Source organism: Salarias fasciatus, chromosome 5, assembly GCF_902148845.1.
Source record: "Salarias fasciatus chromosome 5, fSalaFa1.1, whole genome shotgun sequence".
In the NCBI taxonomy this organism is placed as follows: domain Eukaryota; kingdom Metazoa; phylum Chordata; class Actinopteri; order Blenniiformes; family Blenniidae; genus Salarias; species Salarias fasciatus.
This window is the reverse complement of record NC_043749.1, coordinates 18,930,887-18,948,664: the sequence shown is the minus strand read 5'-3', so window position 1 is coordinate 18,948,664 and position 17,778 is coordinate 18,930,887. Positions and strand designations below refer to the sequence as shown.

Genomic DNA, 17,778 nt, shown 5'->3' with positions numbered 1-17,778 from the left:
ACCTGTCTGCGGTAATGTAGTTCATATTTAATAATGCTTTCCGATGATCACAAATAATAGAAATACATACGCTATCTATTGTTTTAATTCCATCTGTAACATTTAATGTTATCAATGTAGAAAATATAGAAGAGGGTCTTTGATTTCAAGAACACAACACTTAAGTTATATGAAATGTTGAGCGCCGTATTACTGCTTCAATCTTCCTGGATGTTGTGACTTCAGCTTTCCCTTAGCTTTGCCCTTAGTCACTGAGGGAGGATCAACGAGCCGGAGGCTGACTTCAGGGTTCAAAGCCACACAGGCAGTCCGATTTAGGTTCAGTTATGTGGAGTTTGTGTCAGAGCTGAGAGCCTGTGGTGGAAACATTAGTTTGGGGAGACAATCAGCCGGTGGAGCCCTCGTCAGGAAGTGTTCTCAGGAAGTAGTGTGCCTTTGTTTGAGTGACAGCTGAGCGGCGGTGACAGCCCACACGGGACGGCAGCCCGCAGAGCCGAGCCGACACTCAAGATGGCAGGTAATGGCACTTCTTAAACCCTGTTTTCTTCTGCATTTCAACGCCTTATTGGCGCTCTTGGGATGTGATTGTGGCTTTCGGGCCTGTGGTGGTTATATAGCAGTCCACACTTTGCTGTTTGTTCGGTATTTCCTGCCGTAATACCAGCCAAGGCGAGCCAAGTCAAGCGAAAGGGCTGGAGAGCCGTGTTAGCAAACTTAGCTCCGCTAGCATGCTAGCTTACGATAGCTATCTGAGAACTGTCGAAATCGGTAATATTATGGGTACGTTTAGATTTATTATGGCTGCATTTTTGTGTATCATTTTTTAAACCACTCAGTTCTTCTGTATTTAAAAACTCCAACTATCCTCCAGTCGTGCTTATTTACGAACTGTTGTTGTAGCCGAGGCTAGCGGGTCGACCGAGCTAACGCTAGCCGAGTTGCTAAAGTCATTTCCAGCCATAAGCTGACCAAATCCTCCTTTATACCATAACAAAGGAGGCATGTTGTTCTTTGTCAGCTTGCTTCTGGAGCTGCTTTTAAACGTCTAGGAAGGTTATTCGCCTCCTCGCTGAAGCACCAGATTAAGCGTATGGTTCGCACACAGCAGTTGTTTTTATATTTGGAGCACATTCCCTTGCATTGCCTAGCTGTAAACACATGCTGCTCCTCCGGGGACGTCTTTCTGGGCTCTTCTTTTGACCACTCTGCCCTGCTATTGTCTCTGCCTTTGGCCTGGGTGCTATTTTGAAGTAAATAATGGCAAACAGGCTTCCTATAGTCTCGCTATGTCATGCAGATATTTGTGTAAGAGCTGGAAATCATGTCTTTATATGCCTGTCGCATTGTTCTGCGAGGTAAAAGGAAGCGGACTGTAAATATTATGTTTGACCAGATCTATCAGATTTAAATGGAATTAGAGAAACGCCTAAATATGTACGTAGTTAGTGGTTTTAGTTGAGATGAAGCATACCATAAGTGCTGAATATCTTCATGATAATGTTTATTTGTTCACAAAAAAGCTTTACACTTATTCAGGCAGTCGGGAAATTTAATGTAGCAATAATACACTGATTGGTTTGTACCCAAAGTAGATGATCATTAAACATATTTTACCTGCTGTGTGACTATATGTATAAGTGGTATATGCTTTATATTCTCCAAAGTTTATGCGTCTGTATCCTATAATGCTTTATTTAATTCAGGGTAACTTGACTCTGAAACTGATCCCATCTAACTGTACCCTCTACCCATGTAGAGTATCAGGCATGTTTCTGGAAGAAGCCAGAGGAAAGCCAGGCATGCACGGGGAGAACATGCAAACTCTACTCCAACATAAATTCAAAGCAGGGGCTCTTGCTACCTACTGCACTGCTGTGTGGCCTCGATGAGTGTTCAACATGTTTATCGTTAGAACTCAGGTAGAGTCAAAACATCTGAGAAATCGACAAAGACCATGGAAGCATGTTACAACAAGTATTCGCTTCAATGCAGAAAAAATAAGAGAATCAACAAGGCAATTATTACCACTTTACTATATAGTCAAGATGTTTTCACAAGTAATGTGCTTCAAACTACAGCATAATTTGTCACTTCTTCATTTATTAAATCGTATTCAGATACTGAACATGCGTTGTCTCTAACTTCTGAGTGAAATACATTTGATCAATCCAGGTAAAAAAAAAAACTGCATAAAAATGTAAAGGCTGGCAGTCTTTAAAATGAGCTAGATTTTAAAAGAAATGAGGAAACCATTTATATGAGCCTGTGCTTCAAAGATGTCACAGAATAAAGTGTGCTCTAAATGCTAAAGACTTCCTTGAACTGTTATAAATGAAATGTCTGATGGGAACTTCATGCCATGACTTGTGTTTTTGTCTTAGGGTGAGGCAGCACATCATATTTGATGCAACAAACAATGCATGAAAAAAATTCCTTCAAGATTGTAATCATTATCAGAAAATAGTATGCACGTGACTCAAAGTGAACCTGGTGTAAGCATCAAACTGCACTCAGAATTCTTTCATGGGCATTTGAGGGGTTTATTATTTTCCCTCAAGAGAAGCGTTGAAATGTCTGGTAAAAATCAGCTTATATTCTGAATGTGTGTTGTTTTTCAACTGTAAAATTTGCCAGTGCTGGATACAGTAATATATATCAATTTATGCTATTAATTACTATTATTTAAAATGGTGAATGTCATTTTGATTAAATTAATTTATTTTTTATTCTTTATTTGTGATGTTTGTTTTAAATGTAATTCTTTCCATGCGCAGGAGGATATTGTAAATTGTATATTTAGCTGTGTACTTCATGAATTCCAGACGAATGCCAAGTACAGTATATACAAAGCAATCATAAATCCTGATGTACAGTGAAACACAAATGGACTCGTAAAAATCAAGGAGACTCGAGGTATGCGGAAAGAAAGTCAATAAATATTTTGAGAGAATTGAATCATCAGGTGAGGGAAACAGTTTCTGTCTATGAAGTAAAAAGACAATGAATATGCCCACACACTGGCTGCAGTCAGTGCTTTTGTGAGTGAAACCTGATTCTAGGGCTCAGAACTATCGTGATCTTTTCACAGAGATAAGAGAACTTTTCCAGTTTTGGATGTTTTAATGTCATTTGCTCACAGTGTTTGGTTTCAGCTGCTTTTAAGGGCTGCATTGCAGTGAAGTGATGTAACAATTTTCTCAACTTACAAAACTGTTCGTGTTGGTTTATTATTTGCCTTTACACACTTAGTCATTACATCCACAGCGCTGGTGATTATTTATCAAAAATGCCGCTGTGCAGATATCATGTGGCCATTCTAGTCATTTGTACAGGACTGTCAGCGATTGTGTCAAAAACAACTTGATATTCACTGTTGTTCACTCAGCTGTGCCTGCTTGTGACAACGCAGGCTTTCTTCAGTACCTGCGATGGAGAAGAGAGATAGACAGACAAGCCTCTGACACAAGAGTATTTGATGTCTCAAAATATCACGGCGATCGCGTTCTTGGGTTTTATTTGACACTTCGTTCATCCGACTGTTGTTTGTGTTCCTGCTACATAGATGAATTGATGTAAACAAGAGTGGACTAAACATCATAAAAATCTCTTCTGAGTACCAGATAAACAACCAACAATCTCGTACAGTTCCTCAACGATCAATGGCATCATGATCATGGGTTTTTATGGCTGTTCACTTGACTTATTAGCTAATGAACACTGTCATATTAAAAAGTGGCAACTGAATCAACACTTTCATGATGTTGTAAACTCTTTTTCATTTAGTTAAATGTATTCCATTCACATTTACTCTCTTGATTTGTTGTATGCTGACAGTGTCATTTGGGTACATGACGTTTTGCTTTTCCCAGTGTGATTGATAAGCGAGACCTCGGTGATTTAATGTCAGTCTTACTGAAGGGAGATTTTGTCCCTTCTTAGTAAATGTGGGACAGTAAATCTGCCATCCCGACGAGCCCCTCTCGTTTTGCCGGGGGTGTGTCGTAGAGTGATGGTATGTTGATAATATGTTTGCCTCTGGATTTCCCCCCTCCTCAAACACAAACTGCTTTGTCTCCACAGGTCTATCTTTATACTTTGAAGATAGCCACGACGACTTGGATGATTGTAAGTGCTTCTCTAAAATCTCCTTAAACAACACCTTTACTTTTAGATTGTCTGTTTTTCTTGCACACAGTCAGAAGCGATGTAGGTGTGTCGCCTTTCTTGTGAACCCACATGAAATTTAAAGCTGTCAAATGTATTTCAAGGTTAATGCCTTGCTATTATTAGCTGTTATATGGGCCCACACTGTGAGATGTGTGCATTACTCCAGGCGATGAGGCAGTATTTAGGTACAGCTGCAGTGTCAGCAACTCTTTATCTGCTTGGAACATTAAACTTGGGTTAAGAGTCTTTCGCTACCTTCAAACAAGCATCTTCAGCCTCAACCTGGAATTGGAGGACTTTGTAAAATCTGCAGCTCATCTTTTGAAACACTTGTGGTTTTCTTGCTCTTACTTTTAAGCGTACCGCAGGCTTTTGGTTTAATTTCTGTGGTTTTGATGTTGTTTGCTCTTTTTTGCCACAGTTGGATTTGATGACTATGGTTCAGAGTGCGACGGCATCCGCATCACAGCCTTCCTGGATGCAGGGCAGGACAACCTCACTCCTCTCGGGAGGCTCGAGAAGTATGCCTTCAGCGAGAACGTCTTCAACAGGTACGTGGAGCTCCGTTATCGATTTTGTTTTTCACTCTGCAGAAATTAGATTACATAGGAAAAATCCAACACCAAGGAGTTTATGATGTAGAAGTTAAGTTGTGAAATTATGTACATCAGTGGATACATTAGTGCTGGTTTTCTTTGTAGCGTTCTAATTGCACATAGTGTTATTATTACATCATTTTGTTCCGTTTCTTTGCTGGATATCAGCTGTGAAATCACTGCAGCACGTTGCATATATTGCATAAACTCTGGGTTTTCAGCAACGCTAAAGCAACTTTTTTTCTTATTTCTTTTTGTTAACTTGCGCAAATTTATTTCAGCATTCACAGTATGAAATGCCTGATGTTAACATAACCGCAAGGACACGTGTTCAGAGGGACACAGCGGCCAAACATTTAAAGTTCTCAGATGTTTCTTCATTACATAAAATCTTGTCAACCATCTACAGTCTCCAGGCTCGCTGGCTTTGCTCTCATGCTCTGCATTTAGTTTAGTTGATTAATAAGTCACTGTTCACGCCACGCTCCTGACGTCTGTATGGCTCTTTCAAGTGTCATCAGATCACGTGCAACATGCAGAGGCCTTCATACCATCGAGAACTGAAAACTAAACCCCCCAGTATATGACAACTGTACTTTTTCAGACCTTTTTTCAGGAGGAAAAATTAAAAACTCCTGGTGGAAACTTTCAATGTCATTTATCAAACAGAAACGTTGGTGAGAAATATAACTAAAATACTTAAAGCATATTATTTGTTGAAAGGATAATTAAACAGCTGCTGCTGCACAATAGAAATGTTAAAAGGCAATAAGTTTTATAATAATGAAAGGGATTAAATTTAGAATCCAACTTATTTGTATTATGCAAGTCAGCACAATTCACTGTGCTGGACAGATGATCAATAAAATGATAATGACCGAACAGATGAGCACAGAAAACAAGTAGGAGATAGAAATGGAAATGAATCACGCTAAGAGACATAAACGATGTAGTCACAGCACTTTTTTGATCAGTGAAGGAACAAAAAATAACTTTTAATTGCTCCAACAAGAAATATGGGAAATTTTAATCTAATGATGTAAACAAATAAAATATCAAAACACCAGCTGGAAAATGGATAAAACAACATGAAATCACAAATATAAAACAAACGTTAACATTTGTTGAGCGAAATGAAAGAATAGAAAGTACTAAACAGTTCAAATAATGGACGGTCTTACTTAATTTTGAATAACAGCAGAATTGTTTTATAGATGCTTCGTTAAAACATTTAACATAACATCAAGATCTTTGCAAAACTTTCCTCTGAGTTGTTTTATTTGTTGTCTGCATTTCTGCACGTCAACAAAGACAAGGCCCAACTCCGCAATGAAGGAATGTCTTCAGCAGCGTTGGCAAACATACAGCCCGTGGGCCAAAATCTGTCCGTCAGAATGTTCAGTCAGCTTAAAAAAATTTCACAAATGAAGACGCTCCTCTTCATAATGAATTTACTGGAAAATGCAGCGTTTTAGCACGTGCTGAAGACATGACCTGTTTGTCTAAAAGAAAAAACAATATTGTTGACAGAGACGAGTTTGAAGGGTATTGTGTTACCATTTAATGCTTCGCTCCAGTTTATATTCGGCTGTGTGCGGCGTGGGGAATGAAGTGAGCAGTAAAGCCCTGGGTGAAGGTTGTGAGAGAGCCTTACATGAGGCTCATGGCGCTACTTTAAAAGCTGTTTTCCTTTGTGTAGATGTTTATATTTTCTCTGCAGCAGGATGCATTTACAGTGTGTCTGGTGAAAGGTTAAAACCTTCAAAAGTAAAAAAAAAAAAAAAAAAAAAGTCTTCAGTTGTTGCTCAGTAGTTCAGTCACGGCGCTGCAAATATGTATTACTTCTGTCGTCTCCACCAACGCGTTTTAGCCCCCGTCTCCAGGCTTTTCATGAGCAGCCCCGCACAGCTCCGGCCCTCCCGTCACTTCGAAAGTGCTTGACAGGCCTGTTAGTGCTGAGTGTTACGCTGCGCGCTCTCGACACACCGGGGCCTTGGCGGGCAGCCCGCTAACTTAAACCTGCCGCTGCTTTCTAGGCAGATCGTGGCCCGCGGTTTGCTCGACGTGCTCCGAGAGTTCAGCGACAATGAAAATGACTTCATCAGCGTCATGGAGACAGTCGCCAGGATGTCAGAAGATGGAGGTCGGTTTGTGTTTCGCCTTTCCATCTGTTGGAGCTGCCAGCTGCTGCTGTTTTTATAGTGGTACACATAGGCGTGCTCTGTCTTGTGTCTATTCAGAGCCCACGGTGCGAGCTGAACTGATGGAACAGGTTCCCAACATTGCCATGTTTTTGCACGAGAGTCGGCCCAACTTCCCAGCAGCGTTCTCAAGATACCTGGTGCCGATCGTTGTCCGATATCTGACTGATCCAAATAACCAGGTGGGTTTCATTTAAATACGCCACGAGAGCCAAGCTGTGCTTTTTTTTTCTCCGTTTACATATTCCCAGAACAAGCAGAAATCAGTTACTTGGCGAGATTCACATACATGTAAACATTTAGATCTTCACCCGACCGTTGTTCTTGTTTCAGGTGAGGAAGACGAGTCAGGCGGCACTACTGGTCCTGCTGGAGCAGGGCCTCATCTCTAAAGATGACATGGAGACCAAAGTTTGTCCAGTTCTGCTCGACCTCACAGAGCCCAACAGTGACGATGACTACAAAATTGAAGCTGTCGCTGTAAGAAAATGCTCTTTTTTTTTTTCTAAGGTGGTTTAATCAATAAGTGGTTCGGGGGGAGTGAAGTGAAACAAAATGTAGTGGAAAGTAATTGTTTAAATGTGAGTGTGTGAACCTGCTGCATTTATCGGTTAGAAATTGAGAAAAAGTAAATAATAATAATTTGATTTATTATAAACAAGCAAGGCTTTGTGTGAGTAGTCGATTCAATCGCACAAAGCCTTCTGCTACACACTGAAAGCACTCCATTAAACCGCACTCAATACTCATCAGATGTTATTAAATAAGTTTTAACCCTCTCAAACACGCTCGCTCTGAATACCAGTTTGATTTTCCTTGGTTTGCACAGTCACTCTTTGCAGCCCCATGAGTTCATTTCCTCTGTCTTATCTGGTTTCTATGTCACAAGTGCAGCATAGTTATGTAATGTAAACACAAGCAGGGGTCATTAAGCTGCTAAGTGCTCTCTGTACGTTTCCCCCCCTGCAGATCATGTGTAAAGTAGTCACCATGTTGAGCAAAGACACGGTGGAATATTTACTGCTGGGACGTTTCTGCAACCTGTGCAGTGATGCCAGACTCTTCCAAGTGCGCAAGGTAACAACCACAACAGTCCTTTTGTCCCCCAAAGCAGAGATGTTCTGTTTTACGCTCACAGGCTCGGGGTTTGTGTCCTGCTGCCCCACCATGTGAATATAATCAGGGTGTAAATAGTGGCAGTCAAGGAACAATACAAGCTGCAGATACAGCTTGAATGCCCAAAACAACTTTGTTTTTGCCAGAGATGTCTTTCTATATGCCATCTTTTTCCTGTTTTTGAATATAATTAATTTGAATATATGTATCAGTTTGGTTTCCCATTATATCTTTTGTCATACTTTTCTGAACAAAAAGCCCTGAAATGTGTGAATGTGTTATTCGAGCCAGCAGGCAAACATTCAAATCAGAATGCCGTACAAGTCATCAGAAATCGAGGATTTTGAATGGTTGATAAATGAAAGTGAAACTTGCACTCCTTAAACTTGGCCTTTAGCTGATTATTTAGGATGAAACTGTTAATTAGTTATCATTTGTGTTTGTGCCAGAGTTGATAGTATTTGTGTTATTCATGTATTACAGGTGTGTGCTGCCAATTTTGGAGAGTTTTGTTCAATTGTTGGTCAGGAAGCCACAGAAAAACTGCTGGTGAGACACTCATTACTCTTTGCTTGACATATTTAATACTTGCACATGTCTAATGAACTGTCCTAATGCCCTAAAATCATTTTTACAATTCAACTGAAAATAAAATTAAGCAAAGTTATTTTTTGAGACCCTTTTTTTTTATCTTTTGCTCTCAGATTCACACTCTGTTTATTGCAGAATTTCCAAAAGAGATCAAGCAAAACCCACTGGCCACATTTTTTTCCAAATCCTGTTTGAAAAGGTGGAATCAAATAACACCACAGTGCAAAGCATTGTCGGATTGATCTACTGATTGAATTGTTAGTGGCTGTTAACCCACTTTTTTACTGTATCCATTGTTCATTTGAATGGGACAATCTGACTTCACAATCGGGGAGAATCTGATCTCACCGTGTAAACATGCTCAGATAGTTTCTATATAGTAGCAGTTTGTTTGACCCAAACACAGTTTCATTTGTACTCAGCTTTATTTTTTCCCTTCTTTGAACCACAGATGCCCAAGTTCTTCGATCTGTGCTCAGACAGCCTTTGGGGCATCAGGAAAGCCTGTGCCGAATGCTTCATGATGGTCTCCAACTCCACTTCCCCTGAGGTGCGACGGGCAAAGCTGTCCCCCCTGTTCATCAACCTCATCAGTGACCAGTCCCGCTGGGTAAGACTCAGAAACACGAACAGGAGAAGCTGCATTTCAAGGGGTTGCATTAAAAAAAAAAAAAAAAAGACTTGCACTTGTAACATCCTGTGTGTTCTGTTGAAACGAGGCCAGTCGTTGCAAAAACTCTTGAGTGGCCCGTGCAGACTTAGCAGTTGGGGGGTTGAGAGTCTAGCAGAGCGGTTGTGCTGTAGGCTGTGGGATAGGAACCAATGAACCCCTGGTTGTAACCTCGCTTCCCTCATAATTTTACAACATTTACAACCTTCAGAACTTTGCTGAGTGTTGTGCTGAGTGAACTCCGTCGTAAACTTTGAACTAGGCTTGCTGCGGTGGTATTTTTCTCGACTGAGAGCAGATCAGGAGCTTATAAAGTGGAGATGGAGCAGCAGGAATTCCTCTGCGGTGCTTGCGCACAGCAACACCACCGCAGAACATTTGCCTGGAGAATAAAACAGATCTGTTCCCTGTGCACCCTCAGTTTGATGGCAGCGTTTAAAGTGTCACTAACAAACGGCTCAAAAGCAGTGTTCACTTCACACTTGTGATGTAATCCTCCAGTTTGGACCAAGTGGGAAGAGAAGAGAAGATTTGCAGTTGGTTTACTCTAAACTCTCGGTGACGACGCGTATACTCTGCAGCACAACTTTCACAACAATACTGTGCGCGGTGCTAAATGTAAGCGATGCGTTTGTCTTCGCAGGTGCGACAAGCGGCGTTTCAGTCTCTTGGGCGTTTTATCTCCACTTTTGCCAACCCCTCCAGCACAGGCCTTCACTTCAGAGAGGACGGAGCTCTGCTCGAGGTCCCCAGGTGTACGTCAGACAGGTAATATCACCTCAGAAAACAATCATAACACTTTTTTTTTTCTCCCCTTCTCTCTGCCTATGTTTTTCTTTGACCAATGATAAACTAAATGAGCTATTTTTGTCCATGATCATTTATTAAAAATACATCTAGCAAATCAACAGGACGAAAGAACTTTTCAGAGCCTTCCTTCCTGTTACAGACTGTTTGAATTGTGTCATGAGATAAATGAATCATGGTTTAATTGGCCCTAACCTGGACTGACTGGTTTTTACTTGTCTGAATGATGATCTTCAGAGGGATGGAATCTGGAAACGAGCTGTTTTCTAAGATCCTCTTTAGCCAGACAATTGTATTGAGATTTGTCGTACAAATGATTTCACGCGTTTCTAATATTCTCCAGGAGCTGGGGCTCGAAATTTTAGGAGGAAAAAAAATGTATTTTATTCTGTTGTTACAGTTTGTACTTTATAAAGAATCCAATAATATGATATAAAACCATCCCTGGTCATTTCTCTCCTTTTAGCGACTGCTCCCTAAACTCCCTGAACTGCTCTGACATGGGCAGCTGCCACACAGAGAGAACCATCACACACACACCTCCGAACCAGGACGGCCGCGCCACGCCGTCGCCGGAGCACGTGTCCACAGCCGACGGCGAGGAACTGCACAGCTTTGACGACAGCCACACCTCTGCTCCCGGAGACGCGCACGACGGCTTCGCCCACGCAAACCGCCCCGCAGTGACCATCAACACTAAGAACACGAGAGACACGGAGCAGACAGACGAGAACTTTAACTCTTTCCACTACTGGAGGTCTCCTCTGCCCGACATCAGTGGGGAGCTGGAGATGCTGAATTGTCAAACGTCAGAGGGCGTGAAGAACAAGGAGGAAAAGAAGAAGGTGGACCAGGAGGAAGGGGAGGAGCGGGAGGAGAACTGCTCCGAATCCAAGTCGACCCATGGCAAAGCGACCAGCGACCAGATCCAGAAGGTGCTGGACTGTTTGCAACCGCACATCGACGATCCCGACGTGCAGGGTGAGCATGCTGAGCCGCAGCACGTCTGAGCTGTGCACATCCGGCTCTTTCCTGACCGACGGTTCTTTGTTACTTGCCTTTAGCTCAAGTGCAGGTACTGTCGGCAGCTCTGAAGGCGGCGCAGCTCGACAGCCCCACCGACGACAGCCCCGCCGAGCCGCAGCCGGAGGAGCAGCCGGAGGACGAGGCCAGCAGCCCGTCAGTGGAGAGCAAATCCGTGGAGGTTCAGTCGGAGAGCGAAGAGAGCGAAGAGAGCAGCACGGATGAACAGCAGTCCATGGAGATGGAAACTCCCTCAGAAGCAGAGTCCTGTCCCGTCCAGGAGCAAGGAGACGAGGAGACGCAGACGGATCCTCTGGAGGACCAGGAGGAGTCTCCTCCCAGCACGCCTCTTCTGGTATTCTCATCTTTTCTCATGTGTAGCTCTCTGCCGCAGATCCTGACCATGCAGGTGTGGATTTATGCACCAGGGAGAGGGAGATTGCCAAGTCTTCACTTTCCTCAGCTCTCATTTTATCAGAAGCTGACCAGACAACTTTCTGTGCTCCCTGCATGTGGCGTCTTCTCTGCCCCAATGAAAAGGTGCAATTCAGCAATGGTGGAGTCTAAATCCAGAAGGCCCCGAAGCTGCTGTATAGCCAGCAGCTGTAAATTCTGCTTTTGGGCGATTACATCTATAGAAAGTTACCAGGCCGAAGAGGTTTTTCAGTGTGTTCGTCTGTGTTTCATAACCGTATCTGTGATTTTGTGTTTCCCTCAGGAGTCTGAGTTGATTGAGAGTGTGGAGGAGGAAGGAAAAGAGGACTCTGCTCACAGTCCGTTGTCTGAGGAAAAGCCCAAGATCCAGGTCAGTCTGCGCTGCTCGATATATTGAATAACTCCTTCACAGTCAGTATTGATTAGTGCTGACATGGATGGAGTGAAAAAGGAAAAGACTAATTAAACTGATTTTTTGTTGTCTGCAGAACGTCATCCCCCAGCAGCTCTTGGATCAGTACCTGTCTATGACGGACCCCGCCCGGGCCCAGACGGTGGACACAGAGATCGCCAAGCACTGTGCCTTCAGCCTGCCGGGGGTGGCGCTCACGCTGGGGCGACAGAACTGGCACTGCCTCAAAGACACGTATGAAACCCTGGCTACTGATGTGCAGGTAGGAAGAGGAACGGGAAGCCTCTGGTGTAATGTGGGATAAGCTCTGCTGTTTGATGCTAAAATAGAACAATCCCCACATGAGAAGCGCCAGCTTCATTCTGACATGACGCCTCAGAAAAGGCACTTTAGAGTTTGGACCTCTGGGATTTCTGCCAGTGGAGGATTGCCAGTTATTTTATTTCTGTATAAATGTACTCTTTCAGCTCTCACAGTTTAGCTGGGAGTTGATTCTCATCTAAATTGAATTCATCTGCTCCTTTTTGTCTGAAATAAAAGCCAAAAACATCAATACAGATTGCAGATTTTATGTAATCACAATTTTGTACCATAAGCATCCAGTTGATGTTATATAGGCAGTTGGTTTTGGTTCAAATTGAGTGGTTTAATGTTAATTCTGGCTTTATATATCTCTATCTATGGAGCTAGAGCGGCGTTTTAATATGATAAAAATACATTAGATCTACTGACATCTGCATACAGACATTCTGTCACATGCGACTCTCCCAGACTGTATCACATCGACTAGTATTTATTTTAACCGTGTCAGATGCCGCAGTTAAAATAAACATGCAGGAAGAGACGTGTCGTCAGCGTGAAATACTTGTTTGCACCGTCTTCGTGTTTGAAAATATTCCACGGCATTTGACCACCGGCTCGTTCATATATCAGAGGCACAGAGAAACAAGGGCTGGTTTAAAGACAGAGGGCTCGTGATTAATTCTGTTTATGTACTGATCAGAGTCCATGTAAACAAGTTGGGTTTTTTTAAATTATTTTTAGAAGACTGGCAAAGTACAACTGGACGATGTAGAAAACACTGCTTTCGAGTTCAACTGCAGAGTTCATATAAAGTTCAGACTACATTTCCATTTTCACATACTTTAGGTACTTCTCTTCAAAAACATATTTCAAAAGGCTTGTTTAACTTTTTTTTTTTTTTTTCCAATTTCTGTTGCTGAATTCATCTTCTGTATTTGCTCCCATTTCCTCGCTCTCAGTGGAAGGTGAGACGTACGCTGGCTTTCTCCATCCACGAGCTGGCGGTGATCCTCGGTGACCAGCTGACGGCGGCCGACCTGGTGCCCATCTTCAACGGCTTCCTGAAAGACCTGGACGAGGTCCGCATCGGCGTGCTCAAGCACCTCTACGACTTCCTGAAGGTGGGATCTATCGACGGAGCGACAGAACTGCTTAAAGATGAGAGAAGAGGAAGGAGACGGTAGTTCTCACTGAGAACCAAACTCATTTGCGACTTTGTTTTTGTTGCAGCTGCTTCACGCAGACAAGAGGAGAGAGTATCTGTACCAGCTGCAGGAGTTCATGGTGACGGACAACAGTCGCAACTGGAGATTCAGATATGAGTTGGCAGAGTACGTTTCCTCCTTCTGCCACACGACGAATGGAAGAATATTTGAATTTGAGCAGGATTTCCACTCACACTGCTGCAGGGTGGAATTCTGCTCTCGTGACTTTGTTGATGCTGAAACCAGATTATTTCCTATTGTAGTCATTATTTACTGATTCACTGAAGTGATGCTTGTCGTTGTGTTGTCTCCGTGCGCAGCGTGTGAAGTGCTTTCTCTGTCCCCTCCCTCTCCCAGGCAGCTGATCCTGATCATCGAGTTGTACAGCCATTACGACGTCTACGACTACCTCAGACAGATCGCGCTCACACTCTGCTCTGACAAAGTCTCCGAGGTCAGGTGGATCTCCTATAAGCTGGTACGTCTGCAGCGTCTGGGTTTTCGCTGGCGGAGGGAACTTCTGCTGGGGGATGCTGTGTCAGCAGAAACCGTGGAAAATCCATGACTAAAGGGAAATGAATCACAGACGGAGCGTGTTCAGAGTGTGTAGATGGATGAAGTAATGCTTTCAGAATGGATTTTATCAGTTCAGCTCAGATAGAAATAAGCTGGAGGGCAGCCGCGTAGTCAGCCTCCTTGATGAAATAGAATAAAGCTGTTACCCACTGTTAATGTCTTAATGCAAAATAGAAAGTAAATATACTTACTGATTGTTTAAATGTTTAAAAATCAATACGCTGCAAATAGAAATGCAGAATTTGCCACAGATGATCACTTTCCCGTCTCGGGGTGAATCCGTTAACCGCGTCATGTCTTGTGATGTTTTCAGGTGGTGGAGATCCTTCAGAAGCTGTATGCAAGTGGAGCTGATGAGCTGGGCCTCAACTTCATCAACGAGCTCACCGTGCGGTTCTGCCACTGTCCCAAGTGGGTGGGCAGGCAGGCCTTCGCCTTCATCTGCCAGGTCAGACATCCTCATCCTCACTCAGCCCCCGACAAGCAGAGCAGCAGCTTCGATCGAGGCGCCAACACAAGAAGAGAGAGGCCACTGTTATTCAGGAAACCATGGATTGTATACTTCAGTGTTTTGTAGTGATATGAAGACGTATCAAGAACACTGCAGCGCATTTTGAAGCGGTATCGTGCCGGTCTCGTCTCTGTATCAGTAACTCAATATTCAAACAGAGTTGTTTAGAGACGGAACTTCAGGAAGCTTCTGATTTGATTTATACTTTCTGGAACATTTGTCATATTTTCTTTCTTTTTTTTATAGTCTTGGTTTTGAAAAAGACAAACAAGTAGATATTTCTTCTGTTTCTTTTTTTGTTTAGTTTTTTTCATTTTCTACAACCTGATGAGAATCACTGAAAAGTTTTTGTTCACCAGCCTGTTGGTCCACATTTCTGTGTTGTCTTCGTCCTCCTGAATGCCTCACATATCTGTGTGTGTGTGTGTGTGTTGGTGTGTGCTGGTGACTCCTGCAGGCCATCGTGGAGGAGGACTGCATGCCCATGGAGCAGTTCAGCCAGCATCTGTTACCCAGCCTGCTCAGCCTCTCCTCGGACCCGGTGGCCAACGTGCGGGTTCTGGTGGCCAAGGCTCTACGGCAGAGCGTGATGGAGAAAGGTAATCCACACACAAACATCTCGACTGCAACGGTACAGAGATGATTGAATTCCCGTGTTTAATTCTCCTCCCCCTGACTTTGTTTTCCCGGTGTGTGTCCAGCGTACTTCAAGGAGCCGGGCTGTGCCTACGCCGACGAGCTGGAGGAGACGGTGATGACCCTGCAGTCCGACAAAGACCGAGATGTCCGCTTCTTCGCCAGCCTGGACCCCAACAAGAACCTGATGGACACGGCTCCTCTGATCTAGCCTCGGCTCCCCGATCGCCCTCCTCAAAAAATAAACCCCCGCCTGCCTGCCTGCCTCACCCTCCTGTCTGTCTGACTGACGCACACTCAGCGCAACCTGCAACACCAGCACCCGACCGGAGCCCCGACCGACCGCCCGCCTGCCGCCCGGATCCTCACCCACGACCGCTGGAGTCACGTGAGATATTTCCATCACACCTTCGACCGGCGGCGGGAGTCGGCGTCTGGGCGGGAGGGACGTAAACGCACACTCACAAAAAAAACAAACAAAAAAAAGAAAGGCAAACTTCTCAGAAAAAAATGAGCAGGACTCAGACGTCGGCTGTGCAGCATCGTGGCAGCGGACGAACACGCCTGAACTCGACCTTCTTCACACTAACTGCATCGACTCCTTCCTCAGTCACAGACTGGTAAAACCAGGACAGGCACTCTTTTTTTCTCTTTTTACTCACTTTTTCTCTCCAAAGCTGATTCTAAGCTCAATACAAAATTGAAAAAAACAAAAACAAAAAAAAAAACAGTTTTCTTTCTTTCCTCTTATTTACTTCTTTTTGTGGATTTCCTTAACGAACAAGCGGGCGAGGCCTGCCTGACTCTGATGTGTGCACTAACTCAGGGGGACTCATCTGAACCTAAACAGCATTATTTAGCAGCAGCGGCAGCAGCAGCTCCTGGATCCCGCAGCCTCCAGCCATCCGAGCAACAGACCAGCCACAACCAAGTAGCTCTGCTGGTGTCTCGCGCGTCATTCCCCCAACCCCCCCGATGTCTCCGACATCCTGCGCCGCTCCCCACACCTCTGGGTCAATGTCTGTTCCCTTTTTCCTCTCCTTCCACTCTCCTCCTCTCGCCTGCTCTTCATCGGACCACTGAAACCACTACTACTGCACAGAGGGAACAGCGGCTCTGCCACTCGGCGTGGCTCCATTCAAGCCCATATCTTTGACTTTTTTGTGTGAGATGAACTTTGACGGACCGTCGTTCGCCCGCCACCCCCCCCCTTCCCTCGCTTCGTGTCTTGTCAACCAAAAAAGAAAAAGAAAAAAAAAAAAAATTGACACAACGCGTCTCCCACAACGGCAGGGGACGGATGAAATACCTCCGCTTGGACGTGAGTGGCCAGTGCGCGGCGTTGCGTGGAGGGACGTCGTCCAGACGGGCCCCGAACGTCCCCGGTCTGCTATTTCTGTGGCGTCGGCGACAAAACACATCAGCAACAAGGGCTCACGATGAAACGACACAGGGTGACGCAAAACTCAGAGAGAAGAGGAAGAAAGCAAGCACACTGTTGGATTATGCATGTGCCCCCCCCCCCCCCCCCCCCCCCCCCTTGTGTATAGTCTGTTCTCGAAAGTTGACCTCCTGACATTGAGTCGTGACCACGGTTTCTTTCAGCTGATCTGACCAACCGGTTGTACAGTAGGATTTAGGAAAAGGCTGAGTCAGCAGACCGAAAGACGCCTGATCATTTAGTTTTTTTGTTGTTTTTTTTTCCCCCTCCGTCTTGGTGGAACGATTTTAAGTATGAGATTTCACAAACATTTTCTCGCAGATCTTTGTACAGCTTTGAACCTGTGGAGGAAACGACAAAAAAAAAAAAAAAACAGGTGCGTTATTGGAACCAAGGCCAGTGTAGTCGGGTTTTTACCCATCCAGGTGTGTGTATGTGTGTGAATATTGGGAGCAGTCACCAAGTCACTTTTTGTAGTCTCTTGAGGTTGTTTGTTTCCCCTCTGTTGTAAATGATAAACCCCCTCTGCCCGATTCTTTTTTTTATTTTTAACATAGACATAAGTTGAGAAGTGAAGCTGATTGTGGTGTGTGCTGTGCATCTCAAAGTCTTTCTTCCTTGGAAAGGAGAGCTCACTGCGGTAATGGCGGTGTCTACTCATCTCGTCTGTCTGCAATTTGTGTCCATCTCATTTTTTATGTAGTAGAACAGTTAATATATACATTTTATGAAAATTATTTTTCTTTTTCAATTATACACCACTGTTCAAAGATTTTATATCCTAACTTTACAAAATTTACAACCTTTGTAATATTCAATGGTTTCTTTTAAAAAGACATTTTATGTAATGTTATTTTTAGTATTCTGTAATTAAAATGATGAAAATTACTCCGGCCGCTGTGGTTCGTTCAGCTGAAATAAGAGACGAGCTGCTCCGTCTTCAGAATCAGCAGATGACTAAATTTGTTCCTGCTTAAAATATTATTACCATGAGCCTTTTTTTTTTTTTTTTTGCACAGTGTTCCTGTGAATTCCATGAAATCCTACCAAACATTTTGAGCAAAGATCTTTTATTTCCCTAAGTTAAG

General features: G+C 43.7%; 1 protein-coding gene across 2 annotated transcripts; it reads left to right on the top strand.

The window, feature by feature from the left end:
• Positions 1 to 287: 287 nt before the first annotated feature.
• On the top strand, positions 288 to 17,133 carry ppp4r1l (protein phosphatase 4, regulatory subunit 1-like). Of its 2 annotated transcripts, XM_030091831.1 has the most exons (20): positions 288 to 517; positions 4,081 to 4,125; positions 4,589 to 4,718; positions 6,800 to 6,906; positions 7,004 to 7,146; positions 7,298 to 7,444; positions 7,934 to 8,041; positions 8,564 to 8,629; positions 9,123 to 9,281; positions 9,985 to 10,109; positions 10,615 to 11,129; positions 11,213 to 11,526; positions 11,890 to 11,976; positions 12,095 to 12,280; positions 13,281 to 13,442; positions 13,552 to 13,652; positions 13,884 to 14,004; positions 14,416 to 14,550; positions 15,071 to 15,212; positions 15,315 to 15,460. In XM_030091831.1, exons 1-20 carry the CDS (start codon positions 511 to 513, stop codon positions 15,458 to 15,460), a joined length of 2,946 nt encoding a protein of 981 aa, XP_029947691.1. In that variant the 5' UTR covers positions 288 to 510. The 2 variants fall into 2 exon arrangements, with proteins under 2 accessions (XP_029947691.1, XP_029947690.1); XM_030091830.1 differs by lacking the exon at positions 288 to 517 and having other exon boundaries at positions 4,026 to 4,125; positions 15,315 to 17,133.
• Positions 17,134 to 17,778: the final 645 nt, after the last annotated feature.

Coding starts and splice junctions, on each gene's coding strand:
- ppp4r1l (XM_030091830.1), top strand. CDS start 4,026: ATGTTTGCCTCTGGATTTCCCCCCTCCTCAAACACAAACTGCTTTGTC. Junction 11,527..11,889: donor CTCCCAGCACGCCTCTTCTG/GTATTCTCATCT, acceptor TGTTTCCCTCAG/GAGTCTGAGTTGATTGAGAG. Junction 12,281..13,280: donor CCCTGGCTACTGATGTGCAG/GTAGGAAGAGGA, acceptor CCTCGCTCTCAG/TGGAAGGTGAGACGTACGCT.